The sequence below is a fragment of the Pomacea canaliculata genome, linkage group LG1 (assembly GCF_003073045.1).
Source record: "Pomacea canaliculata isolate SZHN2017 linkage group LG1, ASM307304v1, whole genome shotgun sequence".
Classification (NCBI taxonomy): domain Eukaryota; kingdom Metazoa; phylum Mollusca; class Gastropoda; order Architaenioglossa; family Ampullariidae; genus Pomacea; species Pomacea canaliculata.
This window is the reverse complement of record NC_037590.1, coordinates 37,902,193-37,926,235: the sequence shown is the minus strand read 5'-3', so window position 1 is coordinate 37,926,235 and position 24,043 is coordinate 37,902,193. Positions and strand designations below refer to the sequence as shown.

The 24,043-nt window shown below is 36.4% G+C and overlaps 2 protein-coding genes across 2 annotated transcripts in view; both read left to right on the top strand.

Moving 5' to 3' along the window:
- The window catches only part of LOC112558880 (protocadherin Fat 4-like), a 22,449-nt gene extending 10,240 nt beyond the window's left edge, over positions 1-12,209 (top strand). Inside the window, exons 9-21 of the mRNA XM_025229617.1 lie at positions 390-524; positions 694-831; positions 1,255-1,336; positions 2,946-3,064; positions 3,419-3,613; positions 4,273-4,437; positions 4,961-5,137; positions 6,800-6,867; positions 7,298-7,541; positions 8,745-8,897; positions 9,717-9,795; positions 11,319-11,391; positions 12,141-12,209. Coding sequence (XP_025085402.1) covers positions 390-524; positions 694-831; positions 1,255-1,336; positions 2,946-3,064; positions 3,419-3,613; positions 4,273-4,437; positions 4,961-5,137; positions 6,800-6,867; positions 7,298-7,541; positions 8,745-8,828 — 1,407 coding nt within the window. The 3' untranslated portion in view covers positions 8,829-8,897; positions 9,717-9,795; positions 11,319-11,391; positions 12,141-12,209. The remainder of the gene's footprint in view (positions 1-389; positions 525-693; positions 832-1,254; positions 1,337-2,945; positions 3,065-3,418; positions 3,614-4,272; positions 4,438-4,960; positions 5,138-6,799; positions 6,868-7,297; positions 7,542-8,744; positions 8,898-9,716; positions 9,796-11,318; positions 11,392-12,140) is intronic.
- Positions 10,910-24,043, top strand: LOC112561300 (protocadherin Fat 4-like). The gene is made up of 18 exons (XM_025233704.1): positions 10,910-10,924; positions 11,319-11,391; positions 12,141-12,319; positions 12,653-12,779; positions 13,501-13,649; positions 16,458-16,596; positions 16,855-17,070; positions 17,741-17,851; positions 18,854-18,978; positions 19,279-19,413; positions 19,827-20,001; positions 20,748-20,980; positions 21,502-21,681; positions 21,832-21,963; positions 22,351-22,498; positions 22,802-23,055; positions 23,383-23,666; positions 24,028-24,043. Exons 1-16 carry the CDS (start codon positions 10,910-10,912, stop codon positions 22,960-22,962), a joined length of 2,298 nt encoding a protein of 765 aa, XP_025089489.1. The 3' UTR covers positions 22,963-23,055; positions 23,383-23,666; positions 24,028-24,043.

The window sequence follows — 24,043 nt, the reverse complement described above, 5'->3', positions numbered from 1 at the left end:
AGTGTGCGGCAGTGTACAACCATACATAGCCCATGATCAAACCATAGATGAAAGGAGTATTCCAGGTAAATTTTGTCAGGATCAGCAGATAGTGTGGATATGATTGGTTGCTTTTATAGAGAAGGGTAACTATTTTAAAGTTCATTTGCCTTTTTCTGATCTGTATCTCTTGTGAGAGAAGTGGTGGTTGTCTCTTTGCAAGCTAATGCATCAGTGTATTACATACTGCAAACTGAAATATATGTTGGTCTACAATAATTATGTTAAAAAGGCTGTTAAACTCCCTTGTATGTGAATGAATACAACTGCTGTTATTTACTATCCTACCTTTCCTTCTTCTTTCCTTTTATTCTCTTTACCTGTTTTAATGCTTGTGCTTATATTTGCAGGATACAGATGTGTGCTCCACATTTAGCATCAGCTACACCTCAATATCAGAAGGAAAGTATAATTTTTCCATACGGCTGATAAAAAATCTGGACTATGAAACTAGATCTGAATACCAGACGGCTGTTTATGCTGTGGTAGGTACCTTTGCAAGTTCTTTTACCTAAATAGCATTTTCTGCCACCGTGTTTTGAAACAGAGGCATTCTCATTATATCCTGTGGAGATCTACCTTAAGTACTTATTTAAATATAGTTAATAACAATAAAAACAATCCAAGTAAAATTTTACTGATTACTCTTTCCAGGATGGGCTGGGAACTACAGATGTCCCTCACCTGACAAGCAGTGTTGGTCTCCAGATCATTGTGTCAGACTATCAGGATCAAAATCCTGTGTTTAAAAATCAGAACAATAACTTTCAGATAGATGAAGGACTGCCATTGGTAAGATGCTTGTTGCTTACATTTCACATCAAGATGAATCTTAGTGAGAATTGACTTCAAACCACAAGCCTTATGCAGTTTAATCTTATATTGTGTGATTGCTTAATCTTAACAGTTTGATACTCCAATCTTCTCAATGCTGCATTAAATATAATGTGAGGTCTTGGATTTTATTGTGTATGGTTAAGACCATTAACATGCAGACATTGTGGTAGCATCTTTAAGTGCATCTGCTTCCAGGTAACTGTCTTCACCTATCATTATCAAAAACCTGACTAAGAAATGTATCAGTCTCTATCACTCTGTCTTTGTCTTGCATACGCATATGTTTAGATGCATGCATGCACACACACATATACATTCTGTTTTCTCCTTTTTTTCTCACACAGCCTTTTTTCTTAATAAATAATTTTTGTTATTCAGGGATCTCTTGTCAATTTTGCATTATTGGCCCAAGATGGTGATTTAGGTGCTCGACGTCCAATTGCTTTTGAGATTCCACAAGGTAGTATATTTTACTGTTAGCTGAAATGAATATAAACTTTGTTTACTTACTTACGCAGCACTGTTGTACCATGGTATGTAATCATGCTGCACATGGCCCATATTATAACAGATTTCACAATATCTGACATACAAGTGTCTTTAGAAAGAAAGTGACTGTTACATCATTCCCTTTTGCTTTTACTTAAATCTCTAAAATTCATACCTTTTGAAAGACACTACTGTAAGTCATTTTATTGACTTATGTTTTGAATGTATACACAGAGGTTATTCTAGGCTGCAGCTTCACAAGATTCCTACAAAATTTCACTGAGGAGGGTATAGTTTTAGAGCTAACATGACCATGCACCCTAAAGAATAATGTAGCTGACATGAATTTGAACCTACAGTGCAACAATTAAAAAAATAATTGTTTCCATTCTTTGCACTGGTTTGAAACAACCATCGAGAATCTATTTAAATGATTGGACAGTTTTCAAACTGAACAGTTGTTATCTACTTACCCTGCTGCAAACTTTGTGTTAGAAAGCAAATTGGTTAAGTGCACACAGCAAATTATTCGCACGCCGACAGTCTGTATTTCTCATTCTAAAGTAGCAATTTTTCAGAACCATGAGAAATGCAGACTGTTAGCATCCAAATAATCCAAGCTGTCGCTCATTCTCTCTGATTGGTGTTGACTGCAGGTAGCCTTGTGAATGGTGCACTAGCATGACGTAGAACACATTGATCATTGATCAAAGGTGTGAATTGTAGTGGATAATTAATTAACAGATGGGTTATGGAGGCTGAAATTTACAGGTTAGTTTTATATCACCTGTATCTACTGATATCTGAAAAAAAGCAAAGCGTTCAGGTTGGTCTTTAAAAGCAGTATTCAACAAGAAGTAGGAGAGACAGAAACTTTATTTTATGAGTCAAAGTGCACTGCAGAAATTATGCTGTACTGATCCTTTTTAAAGGGTTAACCAAAGACTGTGGCCAGACCATCAGCCGGTCATGAAAGCTCTAGTGCCAATCATTCTGCTCCTCTTTGTTGAATAAATCACCGCACTGCAGATGTTCTAACAGGCATTCCTGCCACAATGTGTAGAATTGAAAATAGGATCCAGAGGATAGTGTCAAAGACAGAGACCTAGACCACAAGTAAAAAGCTGACCAGCCAGAAAAACCTTAGGTGTGAATGGCTGCAGAAATGACCTTTGTTAATGAACAAGAATGATGGTATAAAGTGCAAAGGGGTGAAAACAAAAAGAGTAACATGTAAACTACTGGATGAACTCATTGTAGAGGCGTGCTCAGACTTCAGAATTCTAGAATAACCTCTGTTTATACATCAAGGACGAATGGACATAGACTGAAATGTTTTCTGAACTGATTGGATTTCTGGGGAACAAGAACAAGGTTGTAATTTTTTCGTTCTTTTCAGTAGCTTTCCAGATGTCTTGATTTTAAATCAACCATAGTGTTGCTGTTTCTTATATATACCTTAGTGATCTGTTTTTGGTGATAGTTTTTTAGCCTTCGTATGAATTAGAAACCTGAACAGTGTGTGTATTCTTCAGTACAGCAGTTGGTTTATGACAGATTTTTGATTCCTCTTTTAACAGGCTTTTTCCGTCTGAGACCACCTGTTCTGCTTGACCAGGGTATCTATTCTGCACAACTTGAGGTCAATGCACCAATAGACAGAGAGGCAACGCCTAATGGATATATATTTACAGCTAGGGTAATGTATGACATATTTTATGTCTATTATACATTATTATATATTACATATGTTTACTGATAATAAAAAACTTTCTTAAAAACTGTATACAAAATTTTCAAGTGATTTGGAACTGCAAAATACTGTTGGCATGTACTTTGATCCCAACTGAATGGTTGCAGATTGGTAAATGCTGGAAAATATGGTTAAGAATTCTTATTACAGTGCTAGTGTGTGACATTTGGAATCTTTTTTGTTTTTTGTTGTTTTTGTTTGTGTTTTGATACTGCAAGAATTTGGTTGTCATACTTTTTAGTGTGAACATAAATAAATATTATTATTTATTGAGCTTATTGTGTTTTCATTTTATTTCAGGCAACAGAACTTGACAATGGAACACTAACAAATGCAACAGTAACTAAAGATTTTAGCTGCATCATCAGGGACTTGAATGACAATGGCCCAGTTTTTGATAACTCCACATACAGCGTGGAAGTTCCAGAGGTTAACACAGACAGAGCTAGGGAGCAGATCCCTAACTTTGTCATGGTGGTTACAGATAAAGACGAGGTATACAGTAGTTTGACCAATAATCTGGTTTTGTGATAAAGTGTTTAAGGTAATTCGAATTCCCATTATCCTTATAATAAAAGCAGTATAATAATCTTTCAGTGTTATAGCAGTTTTAGTGATGTGGGAGAAAGCTTGTAAGTGTATATATTTATAATCTCAACTTGTCACATACATAAGATGCAGGATTTAAAAAAAAGATAGTGTTAGCATGAGATATTGGTTATTTATCCTTTTATTATCTTTTTAGAGATTAACTTGCAAAGTCTGTCATCAAGTAAATGTCTTTAAAGTCTGCAACCGCCTGGTAAACAGAGCGTCACATTTTGTACTCCATGCAGCATAACAGTTCAGATTTACCCACTAATTCTAGCATTCTCCAATCTTTCAATAATCAGCAGCATAACCTTGGACTTCCTGACATTCTTGAAAACTTTTTAAACATTCTGAATTCAAATAAGTTTCCAAAGAAATGTATTCGTTTATCTAAACATATTTTAAAACAAATTTATTTCATTGATATTTTGACTGATAAAATGGTAATTTATAATTTTTTAATTTGTTGCATTTGGCTTTGTTGACTTTATTATTTAAGAATGTTTTTTTTTAAATATAACTTTCTACCCATTTTGTAAGCAGTCATTTCTTCTTACTTGCAGCCTAGCAATGCACGGTTTAGACTGGATATTGTGAGCCAGACATTTTCTGGTGCATTTTCTCTAACACCAGATGGAGTCGTCACAGGAACTACCAATTTTTACCTGATAATGACCAATATGTACAGAGATTACGATGTGCCAGCATACAGAACTCAAACTGCTGTTGTAAGAATGCCCAACGTTTGAAGTGCTTGACTGCATGCTGTGTGGACAATAGTTAACTTTTTTCTCAATGTTAAATTGAGTTTTGCCTTTGTTTATAAGTCACACATCTTTATTTTGTAGATGTAGATTAATTCATTAAATAAACAAAGAAAAATAAATTTTGAAACATATTATAAAAAATGACTTAAAGTCAAGAAAGTTTATCCAGTTAACAATTCAAATTATATGATTCTGGAATCGTTTAACATGTTTCATTTAAAACAGTTTTGTCTTCTGTGCTGTGAAAAATGATGCACAAGATGACAATCTAAATTTTTGATCTCATGAGACTGGTTTGAGCATCAGCCAATAGCGGTGTGGTCTTTGATATTTGGGATTAGCAAGTGTTACTTGAGATTTTATTCATTATCCGGGAAAACAAGATTTGACTATGATGATATATAATTCAAGAATTAGGAGTGATGGCCACAATGACATTTTTAACTTTGATGTTTTATTAATGTCAGTTGTGAACATTTTACAGATAAAAGCAACTGAAGTTCTTAACAATGGTTCAACAGGACCACAGACCAGCTTAGTCACGATAAAAGTCACTCTTACAGACATCAACGACAACGATCCAGCATTCAATCAATCACAGTTTGTTGGATATGTACCAGAAACAGCAGTTAACTTCACAGTCATAGCTGTAGATATACGTGTAAGTATCCCTGCATGATCATATTATGTCTTACAGTTTGCTTGCTTGTTTGTGATAAAGAACCAGTTAATAATGTCAGATTTTGATCTCTTGAGACATTTAAGCACCGAAAACTGCCATAGTAACAGGGATAAATATGTCATGACAATCCCTTAAAATAATGCACCTGCTATTTCATTGATTTCTGTTAAATTTTGTTTACTGATTGTTTTATACTGATCTTTAAACATTTTTTCGAATTTTTTGGTGGGGCTTTATCCGATGACATAATCATATTTGCTACTCTGCTACGCTTTATAACATTGGCCATAGAGTTCCCTTCTTCACTAAAATGCCTTAACTTAAAAAAAAAAAAAACATTGATGAATTTGTTTAAGTCTGGTTGAGCTTTTATGTAGCAGTCATGTAAAATCTTTGCTGGGCCTAGTCAAACATTCACCCATATTTGCCCTTTCCAGAAGGGCCTTAAAAACTTAAAACTAAAGGAAAATAAAGGTGTAGGCTACCTTTCCATTGATCTACCCTTGAGTACAAAGCATACCCTCAGATGGGCCCTCTTGTCTGCTCGTAAACAGTTTTATGGCTGCTGCTTCCAGCTGTTTAATGATCGCTACAGCGTCACAAGAGTATCCTGTGCTTGTGTTGGCAGGGCTTGCAACTGTATTTCATCTTTGACTGTAGCAGATGGCATAATCATAGGCGATTAAGGGTTAGACTCGCTCTGTAACTATCAAAAAGTTCTCCCCTGACAGTGAGCTAGCATGTACCTGGCATGCAGAGCATTCCACTAGTCAGGTGAGGAACTGACCTGTAACAGCATAAAAGGCCAAACATAAGGCCAAAACACCAGTTATTTTTATGGTTACTGTGATATTTATTAGACTTTGCTCTTACCACATGCAACACTAACTTTGTGCTGAAAATTTGTGCTTTGTCAAGTGGTACAGTCTGTACTAGGCGTTTGCATTACTAGGCATCCACTGGTGCTATAATTCATACGTTAGTGCAGTCCAGGCACCTGCACCCTATAACATTTGAAAAATTGACTTGATTGTAAAAGTCAGCAATCAATCGGTGTGTCTCTTCCTCTGAAGCAGGGAATTTAACACCACACACAAGCAATGACCCTTGATAATGTTGATCAATTCCAAAGATTTCGCCGATCATGATCTGGAAGGACCCTGCAGGATAAAATCTCAAAAACCCTTTCACAGCATTTCGAAGTCCATGTTCTTTTGTATCAAGTCAAACAGAGACAAAGTATCAACTATCAACTTGCCAGAATCAAAGTCGTCACGAAATATACGTTCTCTCCTCAAACGTCATCTAAACATCATTCTAAAATATAGTTGTCTTGCTACCATCTTCTTTCACTTTTCAAATGTAGAAATCAAAAATCTTAACTCAAGTTGTCCAACTCAGCTAAGTAAGGAGTCTTGCCTTGAGAAGAGCAGTCTTAAAGTTAAGTAAGAAATTTAAGTCAGCAGACTTAAGCTTTTCATATTTAAGTTCACTAGTCATCAGTAAACAGAGGTGTATCTTGAGGCTAAGCTGAGCAAGTACTCAAGAGGATGTTACTGGTAAGGATTAAGCCTCACTTTTTTTAAGTTAAGAGAAGAAAATTGAAAAAGAGGAATTTACTTTAAAATTTTAATTTTGCAGGCCTCAGATGATGATTCTGGGCAGAATGCAAAAATTGTCTACAGCTTGCAGGACAATGTCAGGGATATGTAGGTCACAAATTTGTATATTTTTGTTAACCTTTTCTATACGATTCACCTCTGCAACAGCAAATTTATTCCCAGCTATTATTTTGCACCCTGTAATGTGGACTGGGTAGTGTCACAAAACATCACGTTCTAGTAAATAAATGAATAAATAAGGGAAGAAACTGTTGGCTTCTTCAGGGATTGTTTTCCATTTCTTCCAATGGAAATGAAATATTTTTGATAAGGTTTTCTCAAGTTATTCAAGGTTCTTACATAATTCATACATGAACACCATCTAACCAACTGTTTCATAATGTCCTCAAACATTAGGATGTATAAATCAGCAGGATAAAATTGACTGTACATGTGAATGTTTCATTTCCAGTAGAAAATAAATACTGTATCAGCCTTAATTATTAAAATATTCTTTTTTATTTACGATGAAAACTAGATTTTATATAGAGCAAGACACTGGCATTCTTCGGCTCATTGGGCAGCTGGACTACGAGAAGCAAAGGGAGTACTCATTCCAGGTTTATGCCTCAGATAAAGGAGACAGACCTCGAAGTGCTCAGGCTCCAGTCACAATCTATGTTCAGGATGTCAATGATGTAGCACCACAATTCACCCAGGGTCTTTACACTGCACGAGTGTCTGAGAGCAGCTTGGTATTTGAAGGACAAGTGCAAGTTCAGGTGAGTGGAAAAGAGCATGTTTGTGCATGTGGGCCTAGACATAATTAGGGGAGCAAAAAGGTTTGTCACAAGTAAAATAATTATTGTTATAGTATCATATATTTGAAAGCAGTATTCAACATAGATTTCTGCGTTCTTTGATTTTTAAAGTCATGACTGCCATGACATGGAAATAACAGTATCAGCTTAGTAATAATAAAAAAGAATATAAGCACGTTATTGCAGTGTGCAGATTTGCTTGCCATGCATTATTTATCACGCATCCCTCAACTGGTAGGTATTGTTTGGGGGAGCACATTTGCTTACAACACTTCGCCATTGCGAGTTGGAATTTCAAAATGTAATAGTGTGAGGGGTATTCAAAGAGTGCCCAGTCACACTTTTATTTAAGTTATATGTATTAAAGAAATACTGAGATCTAAGAAGACAATTTTTTTTTGGTTACTGTTTAGTACATTTCAAATAAAAGTTGTTTTTGAGAAAAGAATTTTTCTTTTTTTTAAACTTCATGGTATTTTTGAATGTTTTGATCGATTTTTTTTCGTTTTACTTTGTGAATTTATTCCCTTCTTTAATTCAATATGAACTATACTTAAATTCTAAATGTTTAAATAATTACTATATTTGCCATTATTTTAATTCTCAATATAGCCTACTTTGTAAGAACATTTTCAGAAAAAAGAAATCTCAGGCTGTCAAAGGGAAGGAACTATTACATGCAAAAGTGGAATTAAGTCTGAAGAGTTATATTTCTTGAAACTTTCCTTTTCTGGGGAAAAAAGAAAGGATTTTGCTACTTGTGAACTGCTGGAAGTGATTTAATATTGTATTGTCACTGAAAATGAGTAACTGATAAAATTTTCAGACCTCTAGGATGATGGGAAGATTACAAATTCCCACTGGACAAACAAATATGCATATATATATAATGAGTTAAGTAAAAGCGTGTAATGAAAAGTAAAAGAAAAAAAATCAAGTGTTATATTTAGTTATGAAGGATGCATGCAGATGTATGCCGAAAGCTCCAGTAAGTACTACCTTTTTTCCTTGGTGGACAAGTTTAGTTTTTTTTTTTTTCTGCCATGGTTTTAGGTTTTATGCATGATATCAAAATGTCATCTTTATTGTAATTATAGCTACAAAATATTGAAGAAAGGTATTTAAATAACAACAAATGGGTATGATCATTTTTAATTCTTACAGGCCACATCCTTTCAGCAACTCCAACTCCACGATCACATACAGAATTGTTTCGGGCAACACGCCTACGAATACCTTTGTCCTTGACCCTGTAACAGGCATCCTTACACTGAGGGATCTTTTGGACTATGAGGCTACACCAGATGGGAAGGGCTTGTAAGTATAAACAAAGATGGAAATAGTTGCTTAAATTTGTATTCTTCAGTTACAGACAGGCCAGAAGTGAGTTTACTTTATGAAACTACTAATGTTACAAAAAGACACCAGCTATTTTTGTTGTGAGAGTGGGAGCTAAAGAGCCCATCCCAACAGTTTTAACTAAGGGTCTGACTTTTGCATTTTGATGGATGGGAAACCCTTTTATTAAGACACAAAAGTGATGGAAGATTAAATAAAAAAAACTTAATGTATGAAATCCCTTTATGACAAAATAAACCATACACATAAATGTGTATGTCTGGGTACGAAGTAGTAACCTAACTTCAAACTACACCCAGACTCACTCTGTCTGTCTCTTCTCCCACCATCTTCTCTTTTCCACCTCTTGTACATTTAGTACAAACATATCGTCACCGTCAACAACATTGGCCAGAGTATCATAACCTTAGTCTGATCATCTTTTATAGCTTAGTGACAAGGTTGAGTGATGGCTTTGGCCTGCTGATTGTGGAGCCTTTCTTTCCCAGCAAGTATCAGCTGCTTTTCTTGCATATAGTTATCCTGCAGGCTCCATATGAGGACCATTTCTATTCACAGTGAATCTTCACTCTTTTATTCTTCAGCATTGATTGTCATCTTTATCACAAAATTTCAGACAACTTTCTGGACAATAAGAAGTTTCTAGTTAAAACCTAATGCAGCATAATAATTATTGTAATACATCACCACAGGATAAAATGCTTCTGCTTAATTGAAAAAAGTTTGGTTACCTGAATAGAAAGTGTTCAAACTAATTTTCTCCCTTTGATTTTCCAGCTACACCTTATCTGTTGAAGCATCAGACAATGGCCAACCACCATTAACAACAAGTTGCTATATCCGTGTTACTGTTTTGGTGAGTTTTCAATGTACAACTGTTACACACTAATGCACAGAAATATACAATGAGCTTGCCTTCTTTTCCCATCTCTTAATATGTACTGATTCTCCCCCACTCACACACACACATTCACCAGCATTTTGAACACATAACAATCTAATGATTCTTTGTCTGTATGAATATGATTGTGCATGCAGTCTTTGCTAGCCCTTTTTATTCATTTCAGATGTTTAGTGTCCGTTAGCATTAACCAACAGGATGGCGGACAGATCCTCATTTAAGGCTGGCTTCATTACTCCAATGAGTTTTTGCTTCTTCTTGGCTCAAATAACAAATCTTGGGTGAGCAAGAGGTTAAAGGCAATGCGGAATAAAAAGAAATCTGTGGTTTTTCACGCATTCTGCCCATGATAAGAAACTGGTACTGTGAGAGGTCCACAATGCCATGTCAGGCCAGGGTGAAATATAAGAATAAATAGGTTCTCAGTTTGGTACTGGTAACATCCGATCACCGACGAAGGCATACTGCAACACCTGTTTCACCGCTTTATGGATTAACTCTCCATCCCTGCGGATTGGAAATTGTCTACCATTGTCCCAATACCAAAGAAAGCTTCAGCTCAGCATTTCAGAGACTTTAGACCAGGGGCCTTAATATCATTGGTCATGAAAGTATTGGGAGGCAATCATTAAAGCCCTGATTCTAAAAGCCACTAAGAAATGTCTTGACCCTTTGCAATTTGTATGCCAGTCCAAATAAAGTGTTGGATACTAAACTATTAGTCCTGTATACTTGTTCAAAGACCTGGAGAATCCACATGCCCATGAATAACTATTTTTTTCTGACTTCTCATCAGCTTTCACCACCATCCAACCACATGTATTAGCTAAAGGACTCCTTGATAAGTGTTTCCTTTACCATCAGCTAGTTTCATGGATCAGGACCAGCAAACTGAGGCTGTCCTTCATTGTTTTAGCCATGAAACTTTTGAATGTTGCTGTTTGTGAATGAACGTAATTGACTAAAACATTATTGCATGAGTCAAATCTCAGTTTCAATTTTAAGGTCATTGGTTTTAAGCAGATAGTCTTTTTGTGAGTAGCGAATTGTCAGAAAAGCTTTCTGGAACATGCCCTCACAGGAGGTTTTTTTTCTGGAAGTGTTATGCTATTCTCATATGCAAAGTAATAGACACTTGAAGTCTTTTCTACCCTCAGAAGTTCAACTGCTCAACAGTAGATGAAATGTCAGTTGTGTATGTGTGTGTCCATGGTTGTTTGTGGGTGTATACACTCATGGTTTCTTAGGGCGTCATTTAGATATAAGGTTACATTTTTTTTTAATCTAGCTTGTGTGTTTTTTGTTTGTTTGTTTGGTTTTTTTTTTTTTTTGCTATGATTTACCACTTGCAATATCTTGTAACCTATTACTTTATCTTATAACTTTTTTAATGATTTCACTTAGTAACTGAGCATACATCCCAAGTTATAATAAAGTTTGTCATTTTTCACGTCATGAAATCTTTTATTTATCTGCAGGATGAGAATGATCATTCCCCAAAGTTCAGTCCAACAGTATACTATTTCACTCTTGCAGAGACTGTAGCACCAGGTAAGGAAATCTTATCTTTATATATATATATACACACAAAAGGTACGTCCAGGAGTCTGAGAAATTCATCCAGATCTTTTTTGAGAACTGGTTATGTTTTTGGTTGTTAACCTCGCTTACATCCTCAGTAGGCCAATGCAGTTTGGTGGCACAACAGACATAGTGCCTGCTATAAAATCATCGAGGACTGGCTATGATGGGTTCAGATCTCGTCTCAGGCATACTGTTGTTTCGCTGCAAGGGGCATCTGTTAACATAGGTGGCTGCTTTGGTGGATTGGCATAAAACACCAGTTCCCCCACTACCACACCCTGTAAGCAGTTATGTTGAGAAGTATTAAAGAATTAAATAAACCTTCTGGTTTTCTGGTTCTGCAAGAATTTTTTTTTAAATTAGTAAAACTTTTGTAAATATTGGCACATAGTGGATAGCTTAGTTGATGCCCATGGCATGCTCATAACATGGAAATCTGAGATTATTTGGTCATTTTGTTATCCATGTTGCATTTTAAATTCTCGCAGTGGTTTCTTTACTTAAGATGTTTCAAATAAATAATGTTTTGATATTTTTTCTGCTGCCAAGAACAATGCAGTGTATGTCGCCATGAGATAGTCTCAATTGCTGACATGGTGTAAAACTCCAACTATGACAAAAATATTAATTCCTTAATTCTTATATTCATTGCATACTATTTTAGCACCAGAAGGTAGTTTTCATGCAAATATAAGAGATTTGTTCTTTTTTCGCAGGTACTGTGGTGGCTAACTTAAATGCCACTGATGAGGACTCTGGAAGCAATGGTGAAATCAAATACCGCATAAGATCAGGAAGCCGAGATAATTTTGATGTGGACAGTACAACAGGTGTCATGCGTGTTGCTAATGACCCGAGCTTCGATTATGATGAATATAGCAAATATGAAATTCAGGTAATTCTTTTAATATTTTGGTAATCAAGGCAGAAAATTTTTTCATTTTTTAAATTTTGTTTTTGTTTTATCATTTAATAATAAAATTAATTGTGTATCTTTGATAATTAAAGGCTTAGTGAGGTGAATATTTTTTAAATGACATGTTGAGCTTAGTGTTAATACTGTTTCCATAAATCCAAGCAAATGCAACCTTTCTGTTTTTGAGATACAAGCTTGAAAGCATCACCATGACTTGGTGTGTAGAAGGCAATGTTGAGCCTTCTTTGTCTGCCACCTTTCATCTTCTTTACAAAAAGCAGGTTCCCATCACCATTGGATTTTTGTTGCCAGGTTATAGCCACTGATGGTGGGAGTCCCCAACGGTCTGCTAATGCCACTGTCTTTGTCACTGTCCTGGATACCAACAATAAACCTCCTACCTTTGTCCAGCCCCTCTATGTTGCTACAGTTAATGAGAGTAAGCCTCACATATTCATTTGCGATAATAAATCACCTGAACTGGTTATCCTAACATGCTTGCCTTTGTCTCCATAGTTTAAAATAGTCCAGAATAGTTTATTTTAACCTTTGACAAGTTTTGATATTTCATATTTATAATCTTTTTAGTTTAAATTTTTTTCTACCTTTCTGAATTAAAAACACCTATCATTATTTATCGCTTGACCGATACCAGCTGATTAGCAGTAAGGCCCTTTGTTCTTTCTTCTTCACCTTGTTGGAACAGCTTTGATGGGATGTCAATGCCAGGTATCTTCTGTAATTTCAGACTACGTATAGCTCTTACAAACTCTTCCAGTTGGACCTAAATCTGTAAGCTTGCTAGTCTGATTTCTTTGGAGGATGTTGGTGTCTGGCCTCAGTTGTAAGATTACTAGGTGATTGCAGATTCATTCCGTCAGTTTAGTTTGCTGTCTTTGATGACTGAAGTTTTATGTTGATCTTTCTTGATGATAGTGTTCAGTAATTGGTAGAAATTTCATTCTTCTGTGCCCCTCACTTAAGTTGTCTTTGTTCTCTTCCTGATTAATTCCTCCTTTGTACTTGGTAGCTTCTTTGTAGTTGCTTTTCTTCTCTTTTTGCAAGACCCTTCTTTGATCACAGAGATTTAGGATGCCATTTGTTACTTAGGACTGCTGCTTATTGGGATGTTGGAAATAACACGTCTTTGATTTACCTAGGTACTCCTGTTGGAACTTCAGTGTTGAGAGTAAATGCCACAGATCCAGACGCTGGCCACAGTTTGCGATACAGCATCCTTGCTTACACTATTCAGGCTCAGAACCAGCAAGGGGCTCTAGTAGGTTCTGTCTTCCCCTATGACTTCAGAGTGAGTATTCAGCCTGATTTGTGCTAAACCTGCAATTTCCATCTCCAGACTTACAACTCCAGTAGATATTGGTAAAAGGTAAAAATACATCACATTTAATGAATTTAATATTTTTAAGTTATAACATTTGTAGTTTGAAATTGTATTGTCAGTCACACACTCACACACTCATATCTGCATTCTTTCCAGCCAACTGACTTGAGGGACTTTATGCTTTTCCTTAATCCAAAGCAAACTAGCCAAACCATTTACAATCTAAGTTCAATATTCATAATTCAAAACAATGCTAACCATTTACAATCTTAATTTGATAATCATTTTTGATTTAAGGTTTTCAAAACATTTCTTCAGTTTCTTTGAGTTTTCTAGGTAATTGTTCATGAGTGGTGCACTCAATAAGTTCATACTCTCAAGTGTCAGTTGTGACAGACTTTTTTTTTTTCCAACAAACTAGGATGAAATCCAAATGATAATGCTCACACAAAAACACATTACATGCCACAAATGCACAGAACAATACCACACAACAAAGATTCCCAACAGCAACTCAACAAAACAGCACACCACAACACACAACTTCAGATGGTTCCATGTTCAATTATCTTGTAGTGAGTGGATTAAAACATTCATTGTACATCACACTAGAGTAGCTGCTAGATGTAGGTATATTTAACACATAAACTTCTTACTGGGTTAGCTGCTTGGGACTGATACATGCAAAGCTTGCACACACAAAATATATTAATACTTCAGTAGCAACTAGGGACTGGTATATCCAAATTTGCACAATAAAAACCTTTAATCTAGTGAAGAGATACATGCAGGTACTTCCAAAGTAGACCCAAGATGCAGAAAAACAGGGGGTATAGACACCAGGCATCCTTCAGTAAATCTCCATATTAAGACTTTCTTTATTGTGACCCTCTCTTGGTTATGACTCTTATGGATGTATTTTATAATACAAACATTGTCTCTATTACGACTTCCTCCCCAACCCAACTTATGACCAACAGTTTGTGCTCTATCATGACTTTTTTTGGTAGAAGTCACAGGTCGAAAAAAAAAACTGAAGTACATTTTAAAAGAGACTGCTTCTGGCTGACCGTTTACCCTATATTATGATTTTCTGAAGAAATTGTGTAAAAATAAATTAAATACATCTTGAAAGAGACTGCTTGTTCATTGGGTCACCAGTCATTTTGACAAAGACCATGTCACCCACCAGAGTCTAATCGACCCAGTAATGACCATATCCTCCCAACATCAAAAATCGAATCAATCTAGACCCAAAAGACAAATAAATTTCCAGTGATAGGAGTAGCTATTAATGCTGGATATTACTAAAAGAGCAGTGCAATGCTTGAACAAGTTCAGCCACTTTACTAAACAAAAATTGTCCGTTTAGTAATACACATTCAGAGAACAAATCACACAATGGTGCATAACGCAATTTTCTCTTAAATCATTGGCATTTTGTTAAGAGCCTTTGTTGTCATTATTTTTTACGTACCGGAGGTTTTTATTAAATGTATATGCGGAAGTTTGGTTAAAATCACACCATGATGCATAAACATGATTTTCTCTTAAATCAAGTTAAAAAAAAACTTTGTGCCATCATTATTCTTTAGGTGTGTATTAAATGTACATGTATATGCAAATACTTGGTTAATATGAAACACATGTCCCTGCTCAGGCATTCATTTAGCCTTGGCCTGGGTGATTTTAACATTCGGTGTTTATACTGTGTAGTCCCACGTGGGGCGATATGGTCATGGTGGGTCGATTCTACTCAGGTAGTTAGATATAGTGGTGTTTTATGGAGTGATGTGATTTTTGGTTGAAATAACCAGCCCTTGTTCATTGATGTCTAAGTTGATTACGCATCATTAATCACCTTTTGCAGAAGTCATGTGTTGATAAAAATACAATTCTTATAAAGGACTGGTTGTGCTTTATTACAATGTTTTCCAGAAATCACATTAAAAATATAAATAGTGCATGAGAAGAGATTGTCTTTGTCTCTCAGAGTACATATTATTGATCAGTTGCTCTTATCTGGAAAGTTAGTTCCACTATAAATCTTCAGTCAAGTGCAACAATGGCAGAATAAGCATGATCAAAAACAACGAAGTAAGCCATTACAACATGATTGTAAGAACATAATTTCAACATTGAAATAAATGAACTTGAATTTATAGGTGCCTGTTCATGGAATGAAAGCAGACTGGTTGATCTCTCTACTACAGTCCCTGTCAGTTAAACCTGATTTTTGTGGGTATTTAGCAAGTCTTAATAGGGATGGTTTACTGTCTATTTCTGTCTTTAATGCCTGATCCCAAAAACAACAATTAATATCCACAAACATGTCAAAAACCACTTGCCTTCCTGCATACTCCTAAAGAAAACACAGTGTGTGAGCAGTCAAAAGAATTATCATCTGATCTAGACACAGATAGGGTTCTCTTGTTGTCACAGATGGCAGTTGAATGAATTAACAATAAACTATACATCTTCCCCCCAAAAAAAACCATCACCTCAGAGGTTAAGTTTCGCAGGAATTGTATGGTAGGTTCTCTATCCACCCACCCCATGACCATACAAAAAAAAAATGAAATGGAAAGCAAGTTGAGATTATAAAATAACTTAGTGGGCCACCTTTTATGAGAAAAATAACTCCTAGGTAAGCAGTCTGGATTGAGTGAAATAGAAATTTCTGAAGTAAAGGCTTTAGTCTCATTGAATATTAAAGTCTATATCAAACAGACTGTGAATCCTGTAATCATTGTATTAACCATTCCTTGCTTTCAGAACATGTTTGCAGTGGATGCTGTAACAGGAGTGATAAAAGTTTCATCAAATTTAGACAGAAAGTATGTGGTGGAAACCACATTTGATGTCCAGTGCACCGATATAAATGGTGTAGCAAACCTACCACAGTCTGGAACATGTAAGTGGGCTGCCTTGTTTTGGCTCAGCATGCATTGAAAACATGTGTGAAACTTGCTGTATTGTACACAGCTGTAAGTGCATGCATACAAAAAACATGAAAATCAGCAACCTTTGCCCGACCTAAATTTGTTCCACAAAATGCTTTTAAGCTGCTTGTCTACATAATAGGTTTTTTTATGCGGTCTAGAGATAAGTTTTATTCTTCCTGATTTGATGTGCTAGCAGCTGTATTAATTTTCATTTTGTGCTTCTTCAGCACGAGTGACAATCTCCATAAGTGGAACCCAAGACGTAACTCTTCAGTTCGACAACAATGTTGTCTACATCACAGTCTCGGAAAACCAGCCAACTGACAAGAAAATCTACACTGTGCAGGCTCGCGATCCTGCTAATGGATTCCGTGTTGTGAACAACTACGAAAAGGTTCCAGGCACCGACCCCAATTCCATCTTTCAAGTTAGCCAGAGTAATGGTAAGATTTTATTATCAAGGTGATGAAAGCTTGCAGCAAGAAGTGAGTGAATGGAACTGAATTGTGGCTTTTGATTGGAACAGCTGTGTCATAGAGCTAGTAAGTTTTTGATGCGTGAATCTTTGAAAAAAGGGTCAATTATACACTTTTTTCAGAAAAGGAGGTGTGAAAGATTTACCATTACAAATCAGAGCTTTTTGTTTTTTTCAATTAACATTTTGCATGATATGGTCAAATTCACTTTCTTTTCTCCTGTTGACAATTCTTTTTAGCATGTTTGCTCTGTTTGCCATCTGTTTTGATTAGAATACTATGGTTCAATAAGCATGACCATAAAAAACATGGTACAAGAATATGAAAATATGATGATGGGAAATTAATTAAACATGGTGTTTTTTATTTTTGTCTTCCAAGATTGTTTATGTGACTTTCTCAATTTGTGAGTGAGAGAATATGCATGGGCAGGATGGTTCAGTTACAAAGTGCCTTTGCAGGATACATTGATATTGTTGTCTTAAAACATTAACAGTAATGGCCTGTTCTGTGAAAATACAAAGTTTTTTGACAGAATGGTTTGAGTGATATCTAAAATATATCTTTAAATATGGATGCACACTACCTGCTTATATGCCTATGCATTTACTATCCATGTGGAAATTTTTGCATGCAGGAGAAGTATATCTTTCTCGCCAGCTGAATTATGATGCTGGAGAGAGGGATTTTTCCGTGCAGATTCGAGCACTTGACGGCACTCGCAGTGCAACAGTTACTCTAAGCATCAGTGTGTCAGATGTAAATGACATGGCACCAGAGTTCTTGAGGGTATGTTCACACACCTATAATTTGCAGTTGTGCTTACAGCCTATTTGTTTGAATGTCGAATCTTATCAATGTTGTTGACTTAAACATGCACATTTTCTATCGAGGTAGTGTTTCTGTAGCTCTGCTTCTATCCAGTGGTCTTGTCAACAGCAGATTTTTGTTTGTTGTTAGGCCTGTAATGAGTTGAACTTGGTACTGTTTGAAGTTTCTTCTTCATACTGTGTATAATGACGTGACTGCATGAAGGTCACCTCCTAGCTACCTCAGCGTTAGCAGTCCGCTCCCAGGTGGTCAGAAATGACCAGTGAACAGGGAGACCACTCGATCCACACCCACTTCTCCCATCCCTTCATGTATGCTGGTTTTTGGTAGCATCAAGGAGACGTAAACTTGAAATAACAAAAGTGTCAGCTTCCACACCAAATTAATTATTCACATGACAGCTAGTTCCCTCCTGCCTCCCCACTGGGCCCCTTTTTCAGTTCGGGCAAAGAATTGGAGAAGTGTACTCGCTAGCAAGGTAGGAAGGGACAAGGATGGTGAGTTGGTTGATTTTGTGTTCTCCCTGTTTGTTGGTCATTTCTGACCAGTTTGGAGTGGACAGCATGAGCTGAGGGTGCTAGTGGGTGATCCCCATATAGTCATATCATCTGAAAAGTATTAAAAGAAACTTTACTACTAAACATGGTATTTCTTGACTGTTAATCACTGACTGTTTATAATCAACAGAACTATAAAGAGTTAAGCACATGATTGTAATCTAGTTGAAGGTTATTAGTAAAATTGTACTTGATACTTTTGGGATTTTTTTATACCACTGATCTAAGCAGCATTTCCACCTGTCCACAGTATTTAGGAAAGCAGCTTTGTTAACTGCTAACATCATCCCTTCTCTTTCATTGTTAACCGCTAATACCATCCCTTCTCTTTCCAGTCAAGTTATACATTTCGCGTCAGTGAGGATACACGTCCCCATATAGAGTTGGTGTCATATCGGCACAGGATGGGGACAGTGCAACATTTGGCCCAATTGAGTATATTCTTGGTCTTGGACTGAATTCTGATGACTTTGAGCTCATTACACAGGTGAGATAAAAACTGTTCTTGTTTTTCTAGTAAACACATTGCCCACTCCCATTGTTTCCTCAACAATTACAATTACCAAATGGTTTGATTTATTGGATACATAGCTGTAAGCGATGCTGATATATTGTAAGTTGTTTTACATATCTGAAAAAAAATTACCAATTCAATATTTTCGATGATATGTTTGCTGAACAATATTTTTTGGGTAGAAATTGTTTGCTGTATTTTGCTATATTATTTTATTATATATATGTGTGTGAGAACATAATTTTACCCCCATTTTTTCTTGTGCCTGTCTAGCCTTCAGGAGATGGAGTATTACAAGTCCGTAATCCACTGGATTATGAAACTCGTAAAGTCTACTACCTTACTGTAATTGGTATTGACAACCCATATCTAAGAGGCTCTGCTGTGAGGAAAAGTTCATCTGTCTCGGTAGGCTTTTTTCTTACAACAGGTTTTTGTGCTTTACATTTTATGTTTCTGATGACTTACTTCACAAAGGTGGACAGAGAATTGCAAACAGCTTTTCGCTTTGACACACCACTAATATTGTCAAAATGTGATGTGTTGTTCAAAGAAGATCACAGCATTTCAAAAGGTCACAACTGATGATGCCATAACTGACACTTGTGTTTCTTTGTGTGTAGGCTTACATAGCCATATGGTATGTTAATATCGTCCCCAGTTTTATAAGATATTCATTCCTTTTCTTGGGATCTCTCTAAAGCCATATCTTCTGGTAAATTTTCTTTAAATGATTAACAAGAAATCCAAAATTTTGAAGCCCAGTCAGAAAAAACATAACAGTAAAAAACCAAAATAAAACATGTGTCTCTAATCTTCAGGTGACTGTTTCTGTTCTGGATGTCAACGACAACGCGCCAACATTCAGAGATACCACAAAAAACTTTTCAATACCTGCTACAGCAGCAGTTGGATTCCCTGTTAGTAAAATAGAAGCCTTTGATCTTGATGAGGGGATCAATGGAGAAATAGTTTACAGCCTACAAGCCACAAATGGTATTTGGTTTCTCCTTGTCACCCTGCTTCTTTTATTTCACCTTCTTTTCATAAAATCATAGTTCATAGACACTAACTTTGTATTAGAGATGTGATAGAGTGATAAGTAGAATTTTATAGCACATTTTCCCCCAACTTTAGAGTAAATCAGAAAAAAAGCAATGAAAACACACAAATGTACAAATATAAACTGAACGTAAAGCGCGCGCACACACACATATATATACCAAAACATTATTGACATGCATTGATCCAAAATCAAATCTGCAGAAAGTGTAAAGAATTGCTTGTGACAGTTAAAAAAGTAAACGGTGGTTTTGTTGCAAAACTAAAAAGTTCCATAGCAAAATGCACTCCGGGGCAGTGAACATAAGTGGCTGAGTGTGTTAAAGGCAATGCATGTGAAAGGCAGAGCCCAGGCTTTCCACTGCCTTCGCATTTCTTGAGATAAAAACCAGGTAATCATTTGTGCTAAGAAATTGTTAGGTGTTTTCAAGCCACAGGTCTGAGCATGGCTGAAACCAGCAGCCTTCTGCTCCTCACTAGTGTACTAAGCAGCAAGCTTCATAGGGTCTCTGCCATGAACTTAGTGATGCATAGATACGTATTCAGTGCAACCCATTACTCACCCCCACCCTTCCTTTGAGTTGCCTAGAACTGAAGTGTATATCACTCCTATCCTCTGCTAAAAAATCTTGCAAGTGTTCAATGATTTTTTTGGTATGAGTGGATTTTCTCTCTTCCAGACAATGAGGCCCTTTCATGGTTCACCATTAGTGAAACAGGAGTTCTGCAGACCAAGGCACCTTTCAGTGCGCAGAATAAACGTTTTGACCTGAAGGTTGTGGCCACAGACAAAGGAACACCATCCCTCAGTTCTGCTCTGCCAATAACCATTAAGATACAGGGAACTGAAGATGATGATGGCACACCCCAGTGGTATAACTTTGTCAACAACTTTGTTGCACAAGCCCCAGAGGTCAGCTTCCTGTTGAACAAAGTGCATTATTTGTATTTTTATTTTATAGTTGTGTGGGCTGGATCTTGCATAATGTAACTAAAACTAATGATCACAAATTATATACACCACTGTACCTGTTGCAAAGTATTTATTATCTTATTAACGACTGCCATCATAAATAGTCATACAGATGACTGAACTTTGACCACAGTATTCATTATTTTACTAGAAAAAAAAATCAAATAATTGATAGGTCAGAAACCTCCAGCAGCATAAGACTTACATTTGTCTCAGTAAGAGAGTTTCCGTGGTCATTTTTCACTTTCATCGTTAAATATTCAAAACATAGTGCTCATCACTATCAAATCCTTTGCCAGCTTTACACTGGTTGTTGTTTTTCCTAATTATTGTAATGCTACCATAAACATATGAATGCAAATAAATACAACCATTCAGTTGTACCTTTCAAATAGAAAATTTGGAGTTGTGTTGTTTTCAGGTCCTGCTTCTTGAAATTAATGACACTTAATTCATTTCAGCATGAACCTAATTACACCTTATCTTTGAGGGCCACAGCTACACCCCGCACCCCAGGCGCTGTTTCTGTCTATGGCCTTGTGCCTTTTGGGCAAGACTACCAGTCTTTTTCTGTGGACCCAAAGACAGGAGCAATTGTTGTGAAAGCTGACCTAGATCGAGAGAAGCAGGAGAACTACACGGTAAGATATAATTAGCTCAAGAAGCACAGCTGAAACTTTATAGTAGAAGTTGGTTTGATAGAGTTGTTTTGGGAGAGTGGGTGTCATTGTATTGTGCACATCATGTCTTTGAGCTACATTTCATTTGTGACACCTGTTGCTCTGTTTCAGCTGATAATATCTGCGACAGATTCATTGAACAGCACACTCATCAGCCGACGTACATTGATTGTCAACCTTTTGGACAAGAACGACAATTTTCCCACCTTTGCAAAGACAAATTATTCTGCCTGTCCTACAGCTGTAAGTCCCCACCTGTTTTTGTCTGCATATCTAAATCTGTCTAATTCCTTTTTTGTGTATGTCTTCATTTTCTCATGCTTTCCAAAGTCTTTTTTTTGTGTGTGTCATTTTGTCTTGTTTTATTTTTAGTGTCCTCTTTATTTCCTTTAAGTCTTTTTATCTACTTTCACTTTTTGTTTTCAGTTGTTTTCTTATGTCTTCTACCTGTGTGTGTGTGTGCATGCATGTGCATTGTGTGTCTCTCTCTGTTTCAGTCTTTGCTGTTTTCTGTGCATCTTTCACTTGTCTCTTCTCCTTTTCTTATTTCATTCTGAGACTAGGACACGAGAGTGCACAGGAAGGTAGACATGCAGATATATGTCATTTTCAGTGATTTCTTTTTTTCAGTTTGAAGTCCCCACTGTGGTTTATGCAGATGACAACACTCCAGTTCATACCATTGTAGCTTATGCCAAGGCTTGTGACCCAGATAGTGCTCCGTACAACAGGATGAGCTATGAGCTGTACACAGGAAACAACAGCGGCACATTCTTGTGTAGGTTGGGCTCTGCTTTAAGGACTGCTGATATGTAAAAGAAGAAATCTATCACAAAATTTACACTGTATATATTTTTTTATAAAAGGTATTCGTCTTTGATTTATCCAATTCAAGGACTTACCCTTGCTTCATAACTATCACCCTATTAGTAAGTTTGTTGTAGTAGCTTCATCGTGTGTATATATATATATGTGCAGTATTCTGACAGAGATGGGTATGGGTGGGTGGGTGGGTAGCTGGGTGTGTGTGTGCATACTAAATGATTCATGATGTATTTACACTTTCATTTCTGAAAATCAGGTAACAGTTTCAACAGTGGCGCCTTCAATGTTAACCCAAATGGCAGTATTGAGAACACAAGAATGCTTGATTATGAGGAACGCCAGGAGTACCTCGTGTGCGTCACAGTCCTTCCAGCAACCTCATCAAACCGGAGAAACGAGAATTTGATTCCCGTCTGATGAGACCAAATGAATTTGTGGGCTACATTGTTGTAAAAATTCGTGACCTTAACGATAACGGTCCTGTATTTCCCAACCACACTCTCACAGCTGGTAAGATTCAGAGAATTAATCAACATGGGGTTAGATGATCCAGCTGTTGTCTGATAATTGTCTTTTCATTTAAACTAAAAATCTCTAAAGATGTCTTTCAAAATTTCAGCCACAAGCAAATTAATACAAATGGCATACCACTAATTTTTGACATCCACCCTAAAAAGCACATGGGATATGGCTGTAAATCAATATTAAGCACTGTTTTGGCAATGCAGCAATATTTTAATGAAGATGAAACTGTCATTAAATGTTAACAGAAGAATACAGCTGTTTAATGGAATATGTAATGATACATCTCTAATTTGTCATTTTTCATTTGTCAAGTTTTGCAGACATTGCCCACGTCAGACATTGTAGTGCAGGTAGCAGCTGTTGATCCAGACGGCCCCCAGAATAACCGCGTAGTGTACAGCTTACAAAACACTGTCTATTACCCACGTGGTGGCTTACCTTACACCATGAATGGGGCCTTCACCATCGGCTCAAGCACTGGCATTGTCTATATCAACCTTCCATCCTACACAGACTTTGCTGGAGGCTATTTCAATCTGTCCATCAAAGCTGAAGACTATCTCAATCCTCAGTTCAGTGACACTGTGCAGCTGCAGGTCAGTATTTAAAAGTAAATCTTTATACTTAGATTAAAGAGATAAGAACAAGATTTACTTTGAAATTATAATTATAATTATCATTTTCCTTTCTTTAATGACATACAGAGATAGTGGTCTTTATTGTCTAAACAGAGTATGTTGTGCTTAATGGCAAGTGACCTAATAGGTGTCATACTTGAGAACCAGTCGTACAGTTTGTATCCACTAATAGCTGGTGACCTGATAGAGATGCCATGTAGTTAGTATTCACCAAGGTCCACTGTGATGCAGTTACATTTGTGGTTTATGCCATGTCTAGAGATGGAGTGTGCATAGGTCAGTGCACAAGATTTGAGTTTGTATTTTTGCATATTTGCAGATCGTTCTGCATGAGA

Bases quoted from the DNA above. Each gene is read 5' to 3' on its own strand.
- LOC112561300 (XM_025233704.1), top strand. The intron at 13,650-16,457 runs GTGAGTATTCAG...CCTTGCTTTCAG, and splicing joins TCTTCCCCTATGACTTCAGA to AACATGTTTGCAGTGGATGC. The intron at 21,682-21,831 runs GTAAGATATAAT...GCTCTGTTTCAG, and splicing joins AGAAGCAGGAGAACTACACG to CTGATAATATCTGCGACAGA.